The sequence below is a fragment of the Tetrao urogallus genome (genome assembly GCF_951394365.1).
Source record: "Tetrao urogallus genome assembly, chromosome: 15".
In the NCBI taxonomy this organism is placed as follows: domain Eukaryota; kingdom Metazoa; phylum Chordata; class Aves; order Galliformes; family Phasianidae; genus Tetrao; species Tetrao urogallus.
The window spans coordinates 8,327,458-8,347,346 of record NC_136828.1 but is presented as its reverse complement, the minus strand read 5'-3'; the positions used below and the strand labels follow the sequence as shown (position 1 = coordinate 8,347,346).

The 19,889-nt window shown below is 50.5% G+C and overlaps 1 protein-coding gene across 2 annotated transcripts in view; it reads left to right on the top strand.

The window, feature by feature from the left end:
* The window catches only part of PRKCB (protein kinase C beta), a gene marked incomplete at both ends in the record, with an annotated part of 74,370 nt that extends 56,807 nt beyond the window's left edge, over positions 1-17,563 (top strand). The window contains 7 exons of one of the 2 annotated variants that reach the window (XM_079542872.1): positions 3-94; positions 758-820; positions 2,442-2,580; positions 3,606-3,686; positions 4,096-4,203; positions 8,053-8,193; positions 17,411-17,563. In XM_079542872.1, coding sequence (XP_079398998.1) covers positions 3-94; positions 758-820; positions 2,442-2,580; positions 3,606-3,686; positions 4,096-4,203; positions 8,053-8,193; positions 17,411-17,563 — 777 coding nt within the window. Of the gene's footprint in view, positions 1-2; positions 95-757; positions 821-2,441; positions 2,581-3,605; positions 3,687-4,095; positions 4,204-8,052; positions 8,194-13,660; positions 13,820-17,410 lie in introns of those variants that run through there. The other variant, XM_079542871.1, reaches the window with a different exon arrangement.
* Between the last annotated feature and the right edge of the window lie 2,326 nt (positions 17,564-19,889).

Here is a 19,889-nt window from a genome sequence, read left to right as displayed (position 1 = left end):
AGGATCGCTTGTACTTTGTGATGGAATATGTGAACGGTGGGGACCTGATGTACCAGATCCAACAGGTCGGGAGGTTTAAGGAGCCACACGCTGTGTAAGTTCAGTGCCCAGGTGTGGTGCCTTCAGGGTGGGTATTTTTGTGCTCGTGTCATATCCCTGTAGCATAGTCCAAGGCTTCTGTGGTGCACATCCTAAGCACAACATGAGGGGAAATAAAGGGCAGCAGGAATGGAACAGGTGAGGTGATTCCTTTTCTGTTGCTGAGGGTGCTGTGCCTGCAGCTCTTCTGTAGGACATGTGGCACCTGTAAGTGCCTGAGGCAGTGAGCAGAGCCCAGGTGGGTTTAACCAGTGCAGTCCTTAGAGTACCCTGCAGCTCCAGCACAGCAGCCTTTAGGTATTCACTAAAGGAAGCAGTGGCTCCTGTTATCTCCTGTGACGACCGATAACTTTTCAAGCTGCATTGCCAGCACTCAGTAACAAACAGCTATAGATCCCAGCTCTCTCTTAATGAGGATCAGTGTAATGAGGAATGACAGCCCCCTGCCAGCCCCCAGTGACCTGACCGCATCCTGGCCCGACATGGTTATGCTGCGTCCCCCATGTGATGCCTGTCTGGTATCTTACTGTAGCAGCTGTCGTTATCCTTTGGCCATGCATGTCCTGTGTGTTTTTTGTGGTGCAATTGGACGTGAAAGGTTTTCTTTTTGATTCATCTCCTTTAATTATCAGTCTTCCTTCTAAATCTTTCATTGCAGATTCTACGCAGCAGAAATAGCCATTGGCCTCTTCTTCCTGCAAAGCAAAGGCATAATTTACCGGTAGGTGAGCAAGTCCTGGGGACACCATGGGCTGCGAGAGCAGGGCTGGCCCCAGGTGTGCCCTGCTCTGTGCAGGAGGGGCTGCAGCCCTGCTCCAAGTGTGTGCCCCAAAGGGAACAGGAGCCACACTGTGCAGCTGGGATCTGACAGGTGCTCAGCTTTGTTCCAGCTTTATAGGACAGAGAGCTCAGCAGAATGGTTCTAATGCTTCTCTCACCTCTGTCTCACACATTTATCTCCATACAAAACCAGTGCTGCTGGCAGCAGCAGGGACTGATTCTGAGCTGTGTGCTTTGCTGCAGGGCAGTGGTTTCTTCTTATTAACATTAAAGTAACTGCTTATGAATGGCTTGTTCTGAGACTTGCAATGCAAGTCTGTCACTTCCAACTCAGACACTGAACTTCTTTCCTGTTCACAATACGATGTGCAGTCCCCAGGGACCGCGAGTGGCTGTTGAGTGGGGGCCATGTCTTTGGGCTGGGTTAAGTACTGGCACTCAATGCCACCGTGCTCCCCTGCCCAGAGCATCCCCAGCACAGGACAGAGCATCCTAATGAGTGTCAGTGTCAAGCAGCACCTCCTGCTGTGCTCTGCAGGAAGAGAACAGCTGCGCTGCTGGGTTGTGCTGCTGAGAGTGCTCTGAAGATGAAAGAAGTGGAGCAAAGCTGACACAAGGGATGGTTTTTGCCATCAGCTGTTGCAGAGATTCTGGGTTTGCCGGTCCCCAGTGCCCATCTCCTCCTCCGACCCCACATGCCGACACGTGTGCAGCTGGCTTTGGCCCATCAAGCACTGTCTAGAAAAAAAACGTTCTCTTAAAAATCAGCAAGAAGTTGTAAATTAGGCTGTTCCTTTTATGGCTGTTACTCTTCTATCATGCTCTTACTTAACCAAACCAAGCTGAAGTGTGTCAGCACTGGTGCTGCCCTTGTAGCCTTAACGCAGCCCTCAGGCAGGGTGCATCCTGCAGGCATCTGCAGCCCTGGAGCCCTCTGAGTAGAAGCCCCCTGCACAGAATCAGCATGGCACAGAGCACCTCACTGCATGGTGATGTATGCCTGGTAATGTGCAGATGGTGCCACATGGCTGCTGCAGAACTGCCCTTCAGCCTGGGTGTCCTATGCTGGGCAGTGCTGGGAGTTGAGTCAGGGATCTCCATAGCTGGAGCAGCTTCAGCTGTGCTCAGCTTTGACAGGGATGGTAGAGCTAACACAAACAATGTGTGGATGGGGATCAGAGGTAGTTGATTTGTATTTTCATGGGGGAGAAAGAACAGGTGATGCGGGGAGCTTTGCTGAGTAGGTGCCTGCTTTGTTGCTGCTGAGCCTTAAGCAGACTTTGATTTTTCATAGGTGCAGCAAAAGCTCTGTGAAATCTGTCTTGCTGCCATGCTAGAGCACTTTCTGTCATACACTTAAAAGTGATTTGCCCAGTGTGGTGTTCCCATGGGTTAAAAGTAAAATGAAAAAGTAAAATAAGCACTTAGTGCTGCCAGCTCTGGCTTGTCTGCGCTCTGCTTCCAAACGTGATCCTGGGCACGTGGCCGCAGGATCAGAGCCATTGCTGTGCTGCACAGCTACATGTGGGGCTGTCCATATCACTGCTTTGCTCTGATTGCAGAGACCTGAAGCTGGACAACGTGATGCTGGACAGTGAGGGGCACATCAAGATCGCGGACTTCGGCATGTGCAAAGAGAACATTTGGGATGGGGTGACCACCAAGACCTTCTGTGGCACCCCCGACTACATTGCGCCTGAGGTGGGGGCAGAAGGCATGGGGTGGGGAGGGGGTGGTCCCTGGGACATGGCAGAGTTGGGCTGTGTGGTGAGGACAATCTCCATGTCCACAGCTCAAAAGTGCCTAGAAGTGATTGAGTGCTGGGTTACCATGGGACACTTAGCGCAGCACCACGTGGGTGCAGGGTACTGTTGGATCTGTGACATTCAGGCAGGCAGTCATTCCCAGATGCCTTAAACTAAAAGCATCCTTCTGAAATCCTTTCATTCTGCAGAATTTTCAGTAACAAGATTAATATTTATTCATTTAAATAATTGAGAGAAGAGATTCTCCTTGCTAGGACAGTGAGGTGCACCTGTGTGCCGCACCATCCTGCATTCTACTGCAGCCAGAGAGACTTAATTACCAACTCCAATGTACACTGCATACCCTCATCCCACCAAGATTAATATTGGTGTCCTATCGCCTCTGTTGTTCGCTGTGATTAATGTTCTTATAAAACAGGACAAATGACCACTTCTCTCAGTATTTGGCAGGGCATTATCACTTACACTCTTATTTTCTTTTACTTGCTCTAATTATTTTTTTTTCCCCCCAGAAAAGAAAATCAGAATGAGAAATTGGGATGCAAATCACTACAGTATGCAGGGATCACACTGGAGGCTTCTGTCAGTGGAAGGGAACTTTAAGGGTCTGTAATGACTCCTTTCAGGGCAGCTGGAGTGCAACACAGAGGAGCTTGGAAAGCTCTCAGTGGGGATATCTCTGAGGTCTGACCTCAGCAGGGCACAGGCCAGGCTGAGTGAATATTGTTTGGTTTTTTTCCTAATATTTAGTGCACAGTTGAGGACTGATTTTTTTTTTTTTTTTTTTAATGCCCACACTCTTTGCCTATGAAATGCCCTGTTTATAATTGCAGTTTCTCACCATTTTGGAGTCTTGGTGAATAACTTGTCCTTTTGACCTGGCCTACAGTGTGAAATCAGTTTGCATTGTGCTAATGGGTTAAAATTGGAAGTGTAATCCCATATTTGTGTTGTTTTCAGATAATTGCTTATCAGCCCTATGGGAAGTCAGTGGACTGGTGGGCATTTGGAGTCCTGCTCTATGAAATGTTGGCTGGCCAGGTAATTGAATTGTAATTGATTCCTATGGGAAGGTGCTAAATTCCATCATGAGAATATGCCGATATGTAATTTCTTTTGTCGCTGGGAAGCAGCGGGGCTCTGCTCTGTGTGGGAGATGGAGCTGTGGTTTGTAGGATGGGAGGTGGAGGACAGGTGGTAGGGGGACGTGGGCTGCATTCCTGGCTGTACATTGCAGGAGCAGTGGGACCTCCAGTACATGGACATGGGCTCCCCAGAGAATTGTGTGTGTCCCATCCCTGGAGGTGCCTGAGGCCATGGATGGGCCCTGGGCAGCCTGAGCTGGGGGAGGCAACCAGCCCATGGCAGAGGTGGGGCTGGGAGATCCCTTCCAACACAGCCGTTCTGCGATGTTATGAATGGCACTGAGCCTCTGCTTGTTTTGCCCCAGGCTCCCTTTGAGGGAGAAGATGAAGACGAGCTCTTCCAGTCCATCATGGAACACAACGTGGCCTACCCAAAGTCCATGTCCAAGGAGGCGGTGGCAATCTGCAAAGGGGTAAGGGCTGGAAGCTGCATCTGTAAGGAGCAAACTACTCTGCCTGGCATTGCCAGGCTCAATATTAGGAACAATTACTTTCTGAAAGAGTGGTCAGCACTGACACAGATTGCCTAGGGGGGTGGTGGAGTCACCATCTCTGGAAATGTTCAGGAACTGTGGAGCTGTGACTCTGAGGGACATGGTCAGTGGGCATGGTGGAGTCTTCCCACAGGACTTGCTGGCTGGCAGCAGGGCAGGGCTGTGCAGCTTTGCACTGATCAAAAATGACATTAATGTGACTTATAGTTTTCCCAAGTTCAGACACAAAGTCTTCATCCTGCAGACACTGACTTTAGGTATGACAGGTTTCTCGCTTGGAGCTGAAGTTCGGCATTGGTGGGCATCTCCCTTACATGGGGGCTGTTGTGTTCTCAGATCTCCTGACCTGCAGTGCCCTGAGCTCTCCATGCCCCAGGTGTGGGCAGGACGTGCCCTGAGTTCCCTTTACATGAGATGGAGGGCCTCGGTCCTGGTGCTGTGTGCGTGGTTGGTGCTTGGCGCTGAGCCTCATCTCAGCCAGCCAGTGTCAAGCAGGGCTATAAATATGTTTGTGTAGGAATTTAAAAAATGTTAGCTTTTAATAGTTAATACTTAAAACATCTGAGTGTTCTGTATCTCAAAATAGTGTTTCTATCTACAAACAAGACGTGAATCTTGTTTTCAGTGCTGCCATGGTATTTCAAAGTCCCTCTCCGGTTTTGCTGGAGTTCAGAGCTGTGCCACAAACAGGACATCACTTCTCCATGGGAAGGTGCTGCTGGAGGTGTCCTGAGTCCCAGAGAATAAACAGAACTGCGCAATCATCTCCAGCAGAATGCAATAAAAACCACACTTGAATTTAGGAACCGCAGCAGTGACCAAAGAGTTACCCCAAACTTCCTCACCCTCTGTCATTTCTCCTGGTGTTGGGGTTGGGGCATGAGGGGACAGCCCATGGCTGTGTGGCTGTGCAGGGTGGGAGGATGCTGTGTGATGCTGTGATCATCCTTCAGCGCCTGAGGGAGCAAGCGGAGCTGCAGTGGGGACAGATCGAGCTGTCTGCTTTGCTTTGTGTGGCATCAGTCACAATCTGAATGCTGGAAGGAGACAAGGAGGAACCATGACTGGAACGTCTGCTGTGTGTAGCTGCAGAGGCTTTTCTCACTTCTGGAAATGGGAAGCTGCATGGGAAGAGATTCCCATGCACAGAAAGCTTGGTGCTTTGTAATCCCTGGGTTTGGGCCACGCAGTGGTTCCCTGTGCACAACTACTGCTGTGGGGAAGCGTGCAAATCTTGTGATGTTCTTTGCCAACATCAAAGTATTCATGAGCTATTATTGAGCTGGAAACAAAGTATTTGCATTTTCCTCTCAAACACAGCAAAATGCTCCTGAGTTCACTGAAGTGGTGTTGCATGTGTTGATACCTGATGTTTCTTTCGGAGGAGCAGAGTCAGCCTTGTGTCAGCCCAGAGACAAAGCAGCCCTAGGAGCCTCTCTGTGCAGATGTGAAGGGTCCAGTGTTCTCCTGCCATGCTCTCCCATTGCAGGGGAATATTGCTGCTCCTGCAGCTCAATACTGTGCAGGTGCTGGTCACCACTTGCTGTCAGTTCAGGTGTGATATTGTACAGCTCTGAGGTGAAGTGTCTGACGCTGAGAAACTGTGTGTCAGTGTGAACCAAGGAGCAAGTGTTTGTCTGCCCAGCAAGCGGGATGTGGAGCTAACAGGAGGCAGCTCCCTAGCTGCAGGCAGCACCAATTAGGAGATCAAATGGAGCATTTTCCTTCTCAGCTGTCAGCTCAGGTTTGGTCTGAGGGCTGATGCAGGAGCTGCTGTCCCAGTGGTGCAGGCACTTGGCCTTGCACCGACCCCTGCATGGTAACAGCAGCCAGCTCCCATCACACCCTCTCCCCTTGCAGCTCGCAGAGCAGCGTCTGTGTGCACAGAGCCTTGGCATAGAGAGCAGCCCTTCTCCTTCCCATATGGAGGGTTTCACTGTGTCTGAGCAAAGCAGCCCTTTCCAGGTGCACAGATTGCTGCAAGCACATGCTCCCTCTGACTGTCGGGAGCAGAGGCGTAGCATGGCATGTTTTGCTGCCTGAGGTGTGTAGGGAGGTGTATTCTGAGCGGCATTCCCACTGCTGGCGCTGCCTGAGCAAAGCACTCAGTGCCTGCAGAGCCACCCGGGTATCACAGTGTCCCTGTGAGCTGTGGCATGCTGTGGGGGAGTGGAAGGCTGAGCCATGGTGCTCAGCACCTGCTGCCTTCGGGAGTTGAAAATCACAGCTGCAGCTGAGCAAAGCCCTTAGGTCTCAGGGACCTTCCCATACCTCAGCCACCACAAACACCATCACAGGTGTCCATCAGCCTCCTTCCTCACCTGCAGGGCCTCAGAGAGTCTCAGGGATGGGGATTAAATCAACTTGTTCCTGTTTAATACAAGCAAAGCTCAATGGTTACGTCAGGTAAGCCTGGAGAATCAGTCTGCATGTTTATGGGTCCTATATATCAATAACAGATGGTGCCTTCGTGCTCACATGCGTAAAAGCACAATGGGAAAACAAGGAAATGTAATTTCTGGATGCATCTATTGAAAATATTGGATTTGTGTGCTACAGTACAGCTCTGCTCAGCTTCACAGCAGGTATATGAAGTAGAAAATCCTGTGTGGTTCATTAATCAGGCTGAGCTGTTCTGCTTGCGGTGTGCATTGGTGGTGCAAGGAGGAAACTGTGGGTTTAACACCAACACTTCCGCTGAAGCAGGCAGTGTTTGTACGAAACCACTTCCAGCCCAGAGCAGCAGATAGGAAATGGAGTTCTGGCTGGGAGCAACCAGTTGGTACCTGAGCATTGGTTGTGCATAGAGCAACTGCAAAGCAGAGCAGTGCTGGGTGCAGCCCCACCGCCCCACAGAGCCTGTGGGCACAGAGCTGCTCCCCATGCTGCTTCAGGACAAGCATGCAACACCGAAGACTGGAGGACAGACTTCTTTCCATTTTGGCTGAATGCAAACTAAGCCATTTGCAGTGACAGCCAAATCGCTCCATCAGTTTATTAGCACATTCCAGGCTCTCGCATTGTTGTCAGAGCTTTGCTTTAGGAAAACCTTATTGAATCACAGGCGGCTTTTTATGTTCCTGCTCCAGCACAGTGAGGTGGGATCAGATTGAACTGTCAGGATGCTGTCCAGAGCCTGTCGGGGGGAGGATGAGTTCCTTGCGTTTCACAGAGCTGACATCAGTGGGTCAGCCATGGACTGAGCCTCATTTTCCAGCAGGGTGGCTGTCAGCTCCACTCCTCCTTCCCATTTGTTAGGCGTGCTCTGCGCCTTCAGTGCTTTATAAATCTCTGGACTCTCCTTGTGCCTCCTGACACAGCTCCAAAAATGCCCCAGGACATGAATGTTCACACAGCCGCCCTTGGTTCCCACAGCCCCTGTCACTTTTCTTATTGAATAATGTGTGAGCCTTTTTCTCCACGTTGACTCTTTCATTAACAGCATGTCCCCACCTGTGCAGCCCGGGTCTGGAGAAGAGAGATCCCCTGGGGCTGATGGAAGCTTTGGAGGGCAGATTGTTCTCCTGAAATGGATGGTGGCCTTAAACATGAACCATGCTGCAAAACTGAGTTCTCGACACCCAGGCAGCCCTGTTGGAGTGCTGCTGGCAGGGGGTGGCAGCACCACTGTGCAGGCTCCCAGCACAGAGTTACCAATGCCCACATCCCGGGCACTGCAGCATTGTTGGGGTGTCACCTCCCGCTGCCAGCCCTGGAGACACTTCATGGCACTCCATATGTGACAGCTGCTGCTTTTTCTCCCCACAGCTCATGACCAAGCACCCTGCCAAGCGGCTGGGCTGCGGCCCGGAGGGGGAGCGCGACATCAAGGAGCACGCCTTCTTCCGCTACATCGACTGGGACAAGCTGGAGCGCAAGGAGATCCAGCCGCCCTTCAAGCCAAAGGCTGTAAGTGCTGCGCTCTGCGCTCCCTCTCCCTCCCACTACACAGTCCCCAGCCCCACTCATTGTGCCCACATGCACTCGTGTGGGTGCTGCCTGTGCCCCTACAGTGTGCAGGAAGCCCCTGTGCACCCTGAGTCACCCTGAGGTTTGGCACCGCTGCGGTGAGAGCGGCACTCTGCTGCCACTGGGCACTCAGTCTTGCTCTTACAGGGCTAGCAGCACCACGTGCATCACTCTTGGATTTAATCACAGCGCGCCTCACTGTGCTGTCTCAGGGCTCAGCCTTCCTGTTTTCTCTCTCTAGCTGCACAGATCGCTCTCGTTTTTCCTCTGTCTAAACTTTACCATCCAGCTCTGCAGCGCCGTCTGCCCCCGGTGGCACCGCAGCTGTGTTTCCCTCTGCAGCTTCTCTCCCAGGTGAACTCTGGAAGGCCGCAGCTGGTGTGGGTGTGAGCAGAGCTCGAGCTGCAGTTCTGCACCATGCTGCTGTGTTGGGTGCGCTCAGCAATGGGGCTGTGTGTGCAGTGAGTGTGCTGCTGCAGGGCAGGGGCTGCCAGCAGGGTCAGCAAAGTGGGAGCGTGATTTGTACAGAGCTCAGGATGGGTGAGGCCATCAGTGCTGCAAGGGACAGGCAGGAGGTGCAGAGCCCTGTGAGCCCGTTGGCTCTGTGCCCTTGCTGGGAACTGAAGCTTTACAGAAAAGAGCAAATCCAGAGTTAACTCTGATTGGCAAGGCTGAGACTGACAGGTATCTCCAGCAATGGAGGTTGGGGCATTGCTGGCTCACTTAATCCACCATCCTAGACCACATCTCAGTGCCTAGAGGTGGTTCCTGTGTTTGACTGAGCAAAGTCAGGGCACTCTGCACATTTTAATGTCACAGATGTGTTTGCAAACTCAGTCCCTGAGTAGTGTTGCCTTTACACAGAGCTGGGGTACTGCTGACCTCAAAGCCTTCTGCTGCAGTGCTCACAATGTGTGCAGCCTCTCTGCTCTCATCAGGAGACCATGGGGAGGCACTGACTGCTACCGAAGCACATCAGTGCAGAAGCTGTTGGGCTGTGTGCATACATCATGATGTTCTGGCTTATAGTGGGACCTTTGTGCAAACGATTCAGAGCTGAGAGCAGAGGGAGGCTGAGCTGCTACCTCGGGATGCAGGATGCTGGGCATTCCCTGCTCTGCAGAAGCTGCTCCTGAGGTCAGCAGCTGCTGTTGGCTCTCAGCTCTGTGCTCCCTCCCTGCCACCTGCCCTTTCCCCACAGTGCTGTTCTCTGCGTGCTGTGACACAGTGTTACTGCTTGTTTGTCTTGTCGCAGCTGAAAACAATTTAATTCTGCCTAAAGTGCTTTCTCACAGTTCTTATGTTTTAAAATATGCAGATTTTGTCCTGTTTTAAATGTCTTATTTCTTTAAAAATCCTTTTGATCACGGCCTGCAGAATGGGGCCCGTAAGCTGCTGCCTGTCATTGCACACGTACCGGCTGCCGGCGGGGGAAATGCAGTGCTGGGTAGCAGGGAGATTAATAGGAAGGTAGCACAGCTGGTTCGGGATTTAGGTAGGATTAAGCCAAGCCAGGTACTGCTGATAGCTGATATTTCAGAGCAATGCATCTGTGCTGCAAAGCGCTGCTCCTTCCGTGCCATCTGTGAGCACAATCAGAGCAGCACAGAAGGGGAAGTGGGGGTTTGGGTGATGTTGGAATGCGTTTGGGTGGGAAAGGCGCTGCTCAGGGACCTCTGGCTGCTTGTGCAGCACTGAGAATACCCTGCAGTGGGCTCTGCTCCCCCCTCAGAGCTGCTGCACCGTAACGCGCAGCAGGACAGCACGCAGCCTGTGCCCTGAGCTGGAAATCAATCCCCAGGAGCTCATGCGCTGCTTCGTGCTTTGTGCTTGATTAACCTTTATCACAGAGACGGTAACGAGACACATCAGGGCCTGAGCTGTCTGTGGTGTGCAGAAACGCTGTGGTTCTGACATGGGGCTGTGCATGGCTGCTCCTGTGCTGGGCTTGTGCATAACAATTCCATCCCCAGATCCGCAGTTGCCCTGGGAAGTGTGCTTCCACTCGCCTGCTCTCCCCATCTCTTGTTGAGATAATTATTGTTTTTGGAACCTAATTACTCCTTTGCTTTTCATAACGCCTGGTGATTTGAGAAGTCTTCTCATGCTGAAAGCACTGAAATCCCATGGCAGAGCACAGCATTGCTCGCAACAGGACAGTGGTTCTAAAAAATGGCTTTTAATCTAATAATTTTAATAGCATAAATTACTATTCCTCTAATTACTTTGAATTAATTGATAGTGAGCTGCCATTTACAGACCTGGATTTGTAAAAGCTTAGGTTCTGAGGGCTCTCTGAGATTCCCCCCTGTCACTCAGCAGTATCCTCAGTGCATTGGGAAGAGTCTTCTTGCTGTTAATGGGGGAGGATGGCAGCAAACCCTACAGCAGGAAATTGGCTCAGCAGCTGCTCCATAACCTTGCTTAAAGCATGCTGAGCTGGGATCATTAACCAATCTCATGCTCCCAAAAATTGCTCCCAGCCTGCATGGGTACAGCCCTGCCCTGTCTCCTCCCAATGCTACTGAATAGGACCCCAAAAAAGGAGAACATCCATAGAGTGGCTGCGACGTGGCAACAGCCCACTCAGCCTTCTTGACTGCATCTCGGGGATCAATGGAGAATATTTTATGGTCCCTTTTGTCTCTATTTGAAATCAAGCTGAAGCTGATAAAATAAAAAGGCTATCTTTGAAACTGACAGGTTTATTTCTGCAGTCAGGAAAAAAAAAAAAAAAAGTCATTTGGTGCTGGCTATAAATATTAGGCAGGACACGTTGAGGATTTATGTAAGATAAATTTCCACCCTCCCCCTTTCTCCATTCAGAGTGGAGTGATGCCTGTACATTAATATAGTGCTAACCGTGGTTTTTCATGATGTGGTGTTGGATAAACGTAAAGATTGACACTGCATGTCTCTGTCCTTTAAAGAGGAACTTAATTTTAAGGGCTGTGAAAGGGTAGATAATAGCAGAACAAGGGAAAATGATTTTAAGTTGAAGGAGGGAAGATTTAGATTGTATATCAGGGAAATACTTTACTGTGAGAGTGGTGAGGTGCTGGAACAGGCTGTCCAGAGAGTTTGTGGATGCCCCATCCCTGGAGGTGTTCATGACTGGGTTGGATGGGGCCCTGGGCAGCCTGGGCTGGTATGAAATGTGAAGATTGGTGGCCCTCCATGCGATGGGGGTTGAAGCTTGATGATCCTTAAGATGCCTTCCAGCCCAACCCGTTCTGTGATTCTACGATATGATTCTATGGGGCTGGCGGATGTTGTGTGGTCGGAGTTATGGAGATGCTGCCCCCTGTATCCATGGAACACTACAGCTAGATGCGAATTCGACAGTTTCCCATCCGTGTATTCTTGCTGCATTGCACTGTGGTGGGAATCACCATTTGTCAGTATGTGTATTAAAAGTATATTGGTGCCCTCCATCCCAAAACTGGCAGCGCTGCCCAAGGATGCATTTTTGAGTCATCCCAATGGGGTTTGATGGTTTGAAGACGCGCGTTGCCTTGCAGCACGGGGCTGCCCCACGTCTCCCTCACGTTTCGTAGAGCTCTGTCTTTTCTGCATCGTCAAAGTGCTGCACAGCCTTCAGAGTGCATTGGCAGTTGATATGATCTGCAGGTGAGCTGCTTATTAGCAGGTGAACCCCGTGCTGCCGCGTGTTCCCGCACTGATAACCTCCAGCACTGCAGACTCCGTGCTAATCTCACTCGCACTGTGCTTTATCACAGAGCTGAAGGCTGCTGACAGCATGGCCTAGAAAAGCCCCTGTCGCTTTGTTTCCGATGTGAGCTCCCAGGCTTTGTGCTGCCGGCAACTTCAATTTGAGGAATTTATTTTCTATTTCGATGTTAAGACGATGGCTTTCAGGAAGGCACTGGGCTGATGCTGACTTGTCAGACACCCAAAGCTTTGCAGGGATCCTGCACTGTGCTGGGCTGTGTGTCCTGGAGTGCGGACACACAGAAGCTGTGCTCAGAGCTGAGCCAGAGCTGCACAGGAGTGCACTGGGGCCAAGGGCATGTGAGGGGGGAGTGCAGTGCAGTGCAGGGAAGTGGCTGTAGCTGGGGTTAAATGGACTCTGTTGTCACCTGTTGGACCTTTTCCAGAGAGCTGGGAATAAGGAGTGTCTCACTGTAGGAATGTGACAAGGGCTGCCCAGAGAGCACAGCAGCGGAAGCTGCGGGATGCTGCTGCTGCGTGCCCTGAAGCCTCCTTTCTGGCAGAGCCAGGCACTGGGGGATGTTGAAGTGTATGTGTATTTGCTTTAATATTTCATTACGTTTAGTCTGATGTTTATTAAAAATGTAAATCTGTTTCCTCAGCAAATGTAAGTTAAATACCAGGAGAAACATCCCAGCACTTGGAGTGTGCGTTCTCCATAGGGAGATGGAGGGGAGGAGAGGTGAGGGCTGGGAGGTGCCATTCCTGCAGCTCTCCTGGGGAGCAGGGCCAGGGCAGCGCTGTGTGTGAGGGAATTCGGCCACCAGAAAGCAAAGTCATCAGCTGCAGCTCATTGGGATGTGAAACCCGTGTGCTGGGTGGCAACCGAGTGCAATTTGTAGCTGCTGCAGAAACCCGGCCTCCACCTGTTTATAGCTACCACTACTATTAATACATTAAATAATTCTAGCACGGGAAATTACAGGACCCTTGTTGTGATTGCTAAGGAAATTAAATAAAGTGTCTGGCATGTCGCCTGCTCCCGATCTCCCTGATTGCTGCAGGTGGAGATGCACTGATGGGTCCTTTGCTTCTGATATGCAATGGCCCTGGGGCAGCCCAGAGTGGTGCTGGCTGCAGGGGCTTCACTGTGCCATGCCGGCAGCACTGTGCTGGGCATGGACAGGGATGGGGCAGGAGTTGGCAGCTCCAGCAGCACAGCCTGCAGGCAGCAGTGCCATAGCTGGGGGGCTCTACAGGCGATGCAAGCCTCCTCCTCAAGCAGGAGCAGGGAGAAGCATCTTGGCAGCACAGGGTGAGAGCTTCCTATGCCAGGTGTAGGAGGAGGGCCTGAGCATGGATGTGTGCACGGTGAGACCTGGAACTATCACGGTCTTTAGCAGAGAAACTGCGTGTGTGTGGCACAGTGCGAGGTGGTGCAGGACTGCGTGCAGGCAAGGGAAAGCAGCAAGTAATTGCACTCCCATCTCATTGCTCCCTGCAATTCCTTGCCATGGTGCAGCCAGCAGTCCCTGCTTGTCTCCAGCTATCTCATGCAATAACATCACCTGATGACTAACAAAGCTCATACATGTTTTGCACCTTTTTCTTTTCTGCCATTGCCGCATTGAAATAACCCGCTCTGCGAGGTGTGCTGGGAGGGGTTGCTGCACACACCGCATCCGTTTGCTTTGTTTCTCCACCCACCATACGTTCTTTTCTTCCCCTCTCATAGTGTGGACGCAATGCTGAAAACTTCGACCGGTTTTTCACTCGCCATCCACCCGTGTTAACACCTCCTGACCAGGAAGTCATCAGGAACATTGACCAGTCAGAATTCGAAGGATTTTCCTTTTTTAACTCTGAGTTTTTTAAACCTGAAGCCAAGAGCTAAGTAGCTGTGTAGATCTCATCTTCATCATCCAGTCCCAACTGCTGCTGTGGTGACATTGCATTCATGGTTTTTCTTTAGTAATACTACTAGAGTGACCATATTTCAAAGCCAGAAGTGTCTTCACATAATTTCGGGCATGCCTGAAGTGTAAGTGATGTGCAGTAAGTAAAAACAATGTTTTTATCGATTTTATTTGTAGAAAATGGAAATGGTTTATTGGCTACCAGGTAAAACGGACAGGTGTGGGCCACGGCAACTGGGAGAAATCTCTTCAACACGTGCTTTGATTCCTGCTCTTCCCCTTCCAAGTCCTTTAATACGATCGTGAACGTTCCATCTGCAGCCTTCTGATCTTAGTGAGAGGAAGTGTTCCCTACCGGACCTCACCCCGTAGAGCCGGGGGCTGCGGGGCAGCTGGGGGCTGTGGGGCAGCTGGGGGCAGAGCTGGCTCGCCCTCTGGGTCTTTGGTAGCAGTGGTCAATGGCTGGGGAAGCAGCTCTGCTGTCAGCACAGATTTCTCCTGATTGTGCAGTTTCCAGGTAGCAATTTTTTTAATCGAACGAAACGTATCCAGTTATAAGCAGGATATTTTTAAAGAGCTGCTGTAGATGCTTTCAAATCCATGGTCACCCTAGTAAATAGCACACAGTGTTGGTTCTCATAGCAAAACTTTTTTTTTTTTTTTTTTTTCAAATGCCAAAGCAATTGATGGAGTTTATTACCTGTGCTTTAAATGTGTCAAAAACAGTATTAACACGAATGAGATGCTATTTAACATTGAACAGTATTGTGAATTCTGCTGTGAAGCTTGTAAAGAGATGTTTCCACTAATATCCCAATTTTAAAAAGAAATGTCACTGGATGTTTAAATCGCCTCCTTTTTGTTTCTGGCATCAAAGACAAAGTTTCAGGATGGATGAATTTCTCTTGAAACAATAACGGCCTCACAGCTTCTTTTTTTTATTACTGTTCTGCAGACGTTGGTGGGCTGTCACTTTGTATCGACTTGCTTTAAGTTGTAATGTGCCAATTTATTATTTTTTTTCCAATACCGGTGATGATAATAATTAATAATAATAATAAAAAGAAAGTAAGAAATACCGTAAAAGAAACCTGCATTTGTCTGGAAGCACCTGTGCAGCCCTGGCCTTTGGGTGGAAGCACCCAGCGCTCGCCCATTGCTTTCAGCATCCGCCCCAGCGCAGCGCCACGCAGGATGGAAGCGCCAGGAGTGCGCCGCGTCACCGTGCGGCTGAGCCTGGTGGGATCTCACCTTCTTCCTCTGAGCACAGGAGAGGGGCTTCTCCTGGCAGAGGGGGCTGCTGCTCAGTGGCTCTTTGAACGCCTCAAACGGAGACAATCGCGGAAAGCACTGAGGATTTCTGGAAGCTGTGGCTGTGGCTATCTCAGTGCCGCTATCTCAGTGCGGCAGCGTGCGCTGTGCCGGTGACTCATCGCCCTGCCTGCTCGCTCTCAAAGGAGCAGTTGTTAAAAGCAATTGGCAGTTTCAGCTAAAGAGGGATTACGGGGCTCTTGCTATCCTCCCTCTTCCTGAATGCGTGCAGAATTTCCTTTCTGTCTTTGGAAACCCAGCTTCTGCTCAATTGCTGCAGTTGGGATCACTGCGGGAACTTTCCAAACAGCATTGGACGGCAGCAGCAGGAGCCGGTTCCAGCGGAGCATGGGGACAGGGACAGTCACTGTCCTGCTGCTCCCTGCCCTGCTCTGCTTCTCTGTACCTCCTGGAGTCCTGGAGCATTTCCAGCCATGAACCTCCCCTTCCTCCTCATCCCTGTTTGCCAGCTCTGTGTGGCCAAACTCCACCCGCTCATGGGCTGTTCATCATCTTTGGCAGAAGCCAACTTGCCAGCAATTTTGGATGAAGCTCAAGGTAAGAATTCAGCAGAAGTTGCTTTGCTGTGCCTGCAGCTGGGCACCGCTGGCTGTGCCCAGGGCAGGGCGAGGAGGAGGCAGGGCAGGGGCAGCCCCAGCCCTGACCTGGCACTGCACAGCCATTTCTGCAGCCACTCACCCTAAGGACTCCTGGGTTGGGCACCCATTGCAGGGATGCAGCCCTGGCACCATCAGCACTGCTCTGGAAGGCCAAGGACTGCAGTGCGCAGGAGCCAGATGTGCACACTGGATTCCCCTTTGCAACTCTCCTACTGGGTAGGACAGAATCATCTCAGTGCTTGTTGGCTCAGTAGCCACTTGACAGTTCTACAGCCTATGTACCAATGGGCAGAGCCCTCTGCCCATTGCTGGTCCCACACTGACCCCTCCAGAGGCTGTCTTTTATCCAGGTCTGTCTAACACTTGTGTTTCTGCTGCTTTGCTCTTTATCTGCATCTGAAGTCTTCCCCTCCCCACTTCTGCACTATGCCCTGGATTCACCTCTGCTTCTTCTGTGTTGTTGGGAGGGGAGCATAGGGCTGCAGCACCTCTCAGCTGCCTCTCGTCCAAAGGGAAGAACCCAGCCAGGACTGTGACAGCAGGGCTCATGGCTAACAAGATTTCATGTGCACATCCTGGCTTTTCTCCAGCTTCGTCTTTGCTCCTTGAGCTCCATCTCTGTGCTTCTTCCTACCTTGTCTTTTCTTGGACATCCTTGGCTCTCTTTACCTTCTGATCTGGAAAAGTTCCCACATGATTCTCCCATTCTCCCCTTGCAGAGCACTGTCCCCACAAAGACACTGTGATCCTGGGCCACCTCTCAAGGTTGGATTCATCTCCAGAGGGTCTCCAGATGTGGTTGCAGGGGAGGTGGGCTGGATGATTTGCCATATTCTGGCTGTGGCAGCTGGACCAGGAGGAGTTGTGGTGAAGGCACAGCTCATTGCCCGTGTATTCCATCAGTGAGAAAAGCTGGTGGCTATGATGGCAGGCAGGAAGCGGTTCTTGTGGTGACGTGACAGCGCAAGTACAACGGTGCTGCCCCTCCAGAGCCTTTGGCAAGAGCTGGCATCACGAACAGAGCTGGCACCCTGGTGCTCAAAGGCAGAGAGGCTAAAGAAAAGCATTTGGCAGGTTCCTACATGGCACCAAGTGTAGCCCCTGGTTCAGCCCAGTGAGTGCTGGCTGCGGGACTTGCGAAGTATCTCAGCGCAGTCCTGCCAATGGGACTACAGTTCTTATAGTAGGTTATCAGTGTTAATTAAGACCATACCTTTTGGATGGTTTTTAATTTTGCTTGTTTGTTTGCTTGCTTGCTTGCTTGCCTACGATGTAGCTGCAAAATTGTTCTTTTTGTGACATTAAAATGATAAAAGGTTGCATATGTGGACTTTTTGTTCTTGGAGGTTTTTATGTATTTCTTATGTACAGCCCTGCAGCAAATGACATCCTCAAATTAAATCAGTAAAACACTGTGTTGATCAATACCATACCGTAGAGGAGCCTAAATAATGATGATGATGGTGAGAAGTAAAGCTCCAGGCACCAGGACCCCTCGCAGCTGCTGGTTTGGCGCCAATTCGGCGCGGCGCTGTCCACGGTGCTGATCCGTCCCGCAGCGCCCGCGGCCCCGCTCCCTTTGCCGAAGGCCGCACGGCCCGCGCTGCCTTCTTTAACTCTCTGCTTTCCGTTTGACAGAAGGACAAACGCGACACTTCCAACTTCGACAAAGAGTTCACCCGGCAGCCTGTGGAGCTCACGCCCACCGACAAACTCTTCATCATGAACTTGGACCAGAACGAGTTCGCTGGCTTCTCTTACACCAACCCGGAATTTGTCATTAACGTGTAGGCAACGGCACGGACGCCACCTCCCTGCTCCCGCAGCCCCAAACTCCAGCTCGCCCTGTAAATACCACACCAGTCTTCCGGGATCAGCAGTGCGTACATCCACACCCCGGCACGCAACGAGCGCTTGTTGTAGGAGGCCTCTGTGTGTGTGTGTCACCCGCTAGCTTGGTTGCCCTTGCTGGAAGCGCGCGGGGTTTTGAGTCAACAAGCAGTAATACTTCTAGGAACTGTAGTTGGTGGTGACTAATAGAGTTTTTAAACAGAAATATACCAAATTGCTACGGTCTTTGTAATTTTCGAAATCAGATGCTGAAATTCCTGTGAACTTAGGTATTCACAAATTGTTGCCATTGAATGCTAAGCATGGTTGATATTTTAAACCATTGTGCTGAAGCTTGCAATGACTGTGAACGTGTCTTAGAGGAGCCTTTTGTTTGAGACATGGATACATTTGATCAGTGTGGAAACCTCTGCTTGTAGACATCTCTCAATGCCTTGTACATGCGGTCACACCGGCTCGCCGAGGCTGTCTTCCTCCCCAGCCTGCTGTAAGCGTGCGTTCCACCACATCCCCTCCTCTTACTCAGGCATTAAGACTACAAAATGAATTCCATTAATGTTCTTGTAAATCAGAACAAATCTTTTTCTAAGTGAAAGGTAGGGGTTTTTTTTTTTTAACATCTGGAACAGTTTGCAGTTTTGATATACTCTGTCAGCACTCCCATAAATCCTTCTCCTGTTTGTTTGTTTGTTTTTTTCCACAGACACTGTCAAAATTTAACAGCTCTGTAAAAGATATTAATATTCTACCAAAACAAAACACATTTATATTCTCCGTTTACCAACTGAAAACATGCCCACTTCAAAGGGGCTGTACTGAGGGCTATTTATAAAGGTAACTTTTATACTTTATACCCTCTGCTACTATCTTAAAGGCTCAAAATCATGAACTTTGCAGGCATCCCAGCTTACCAGATTTCAGGCAAAATTCCTGGGGATTTTGTTCAGTAACCCAGGGCCTTCTGTATGGTTTCAAAAATCCCAGCCCAGAGGATACTGCTGTGCTGCAGACACATCTCCTGTGGTGCTGCCTCGTTCCCCTCCTGGTGCACGCGAGTTTGGTTGGTTTGCAAACCAAGCATGTATATTCTTTCAAACCTCGACCAATTCTAATGTAAATACACTTTGCTTCATGAATACGGGGGAAAAGCGGGGGCGGAATTTTATGAATCACAAGGAATCCTATCGAGGAGATTCTGGTTTGTAGATCTTTTGTAAACATCCAACTCTACCGTTTGCAATTATTTCTTTCTTCCAATGATTCCTGAAATGAAAAGGCTGCTGGAAGCTGGAGCTGTGCGTGGCCGAGCCGGCCCTGCTGCACGCTTTGGGATGTGTGAGCTCTGTCTGGAGTTCAGGTGCTGAGCTGAGCTCAAGAAAACCAAACAAAACACAGCAAAACTGCAAATTGTGCCAGATGTGCAAGGGAGCTTATGGGCAACTTTGCATCATGCTATGACCAGGGCGGTGAGAGGTAGCTTCTGATGGGAGTGCTCATAACTCCAGCACACATCTCAGAAGACATCTCACCATCTTCTGCAGATCACAGTTGATGTTCAGAGCATGTATGTTACAGTAACTTTCAAGTCTGCTGCTGCAGAATTAGTATTCCTTCAATGGTGAATGTTTCCAATTTCTATACCTTCAGCTCTGAGGATGCTCCCATGGTGCAGTCGCTCAAGGGATGCTGTGGTGCTGCGGGCCTGACCCCATGAGAGCTGCTGCAGAGGGAGGGATCCCACAACCTGGGGCAGGAGCCACACTTCTGCACGGAGCAGCTTTTCTTCAGCACTATGTCCAGGGTAGGGTGCAGGGTGTGAGCATTGCTGACACTGTCCACTCTGTTATGTGCAAAGCTCTTAAAGTTTATTTCCAGATAACCTGATTCTTCTATGCAGAAATGTAAAATGGGATCTACCCTGCACAGATGCTGGGATCTGTGTGAACTCCTGCAAGGAAGGGTAGAGTGGCAGTGGCTGACTCATCTCTTGCCGTGATTTGATGATTTAATCTTTAGTGCCGGATGGGGAAAGCAGTACTGCAGGAAGAGACTCAGATCCAAGAGCCTTCAGGAGATGCTGAAAGGCACCGGGTGCTCTGCCACTGACACTGAGTGGGGTGTGGGCTGCCTTGGGGGACTCACTGTGGGGCAGGGGCAAAACCATCTCCAGTGGCTGCTCTTCCCCACTGCTGCTACGGAATAGGAAAGGGCTGTTGGGGCCAGGGTGTGAGGGCTATGAAATGTATCTGGTGTGCCATGTTCTCAG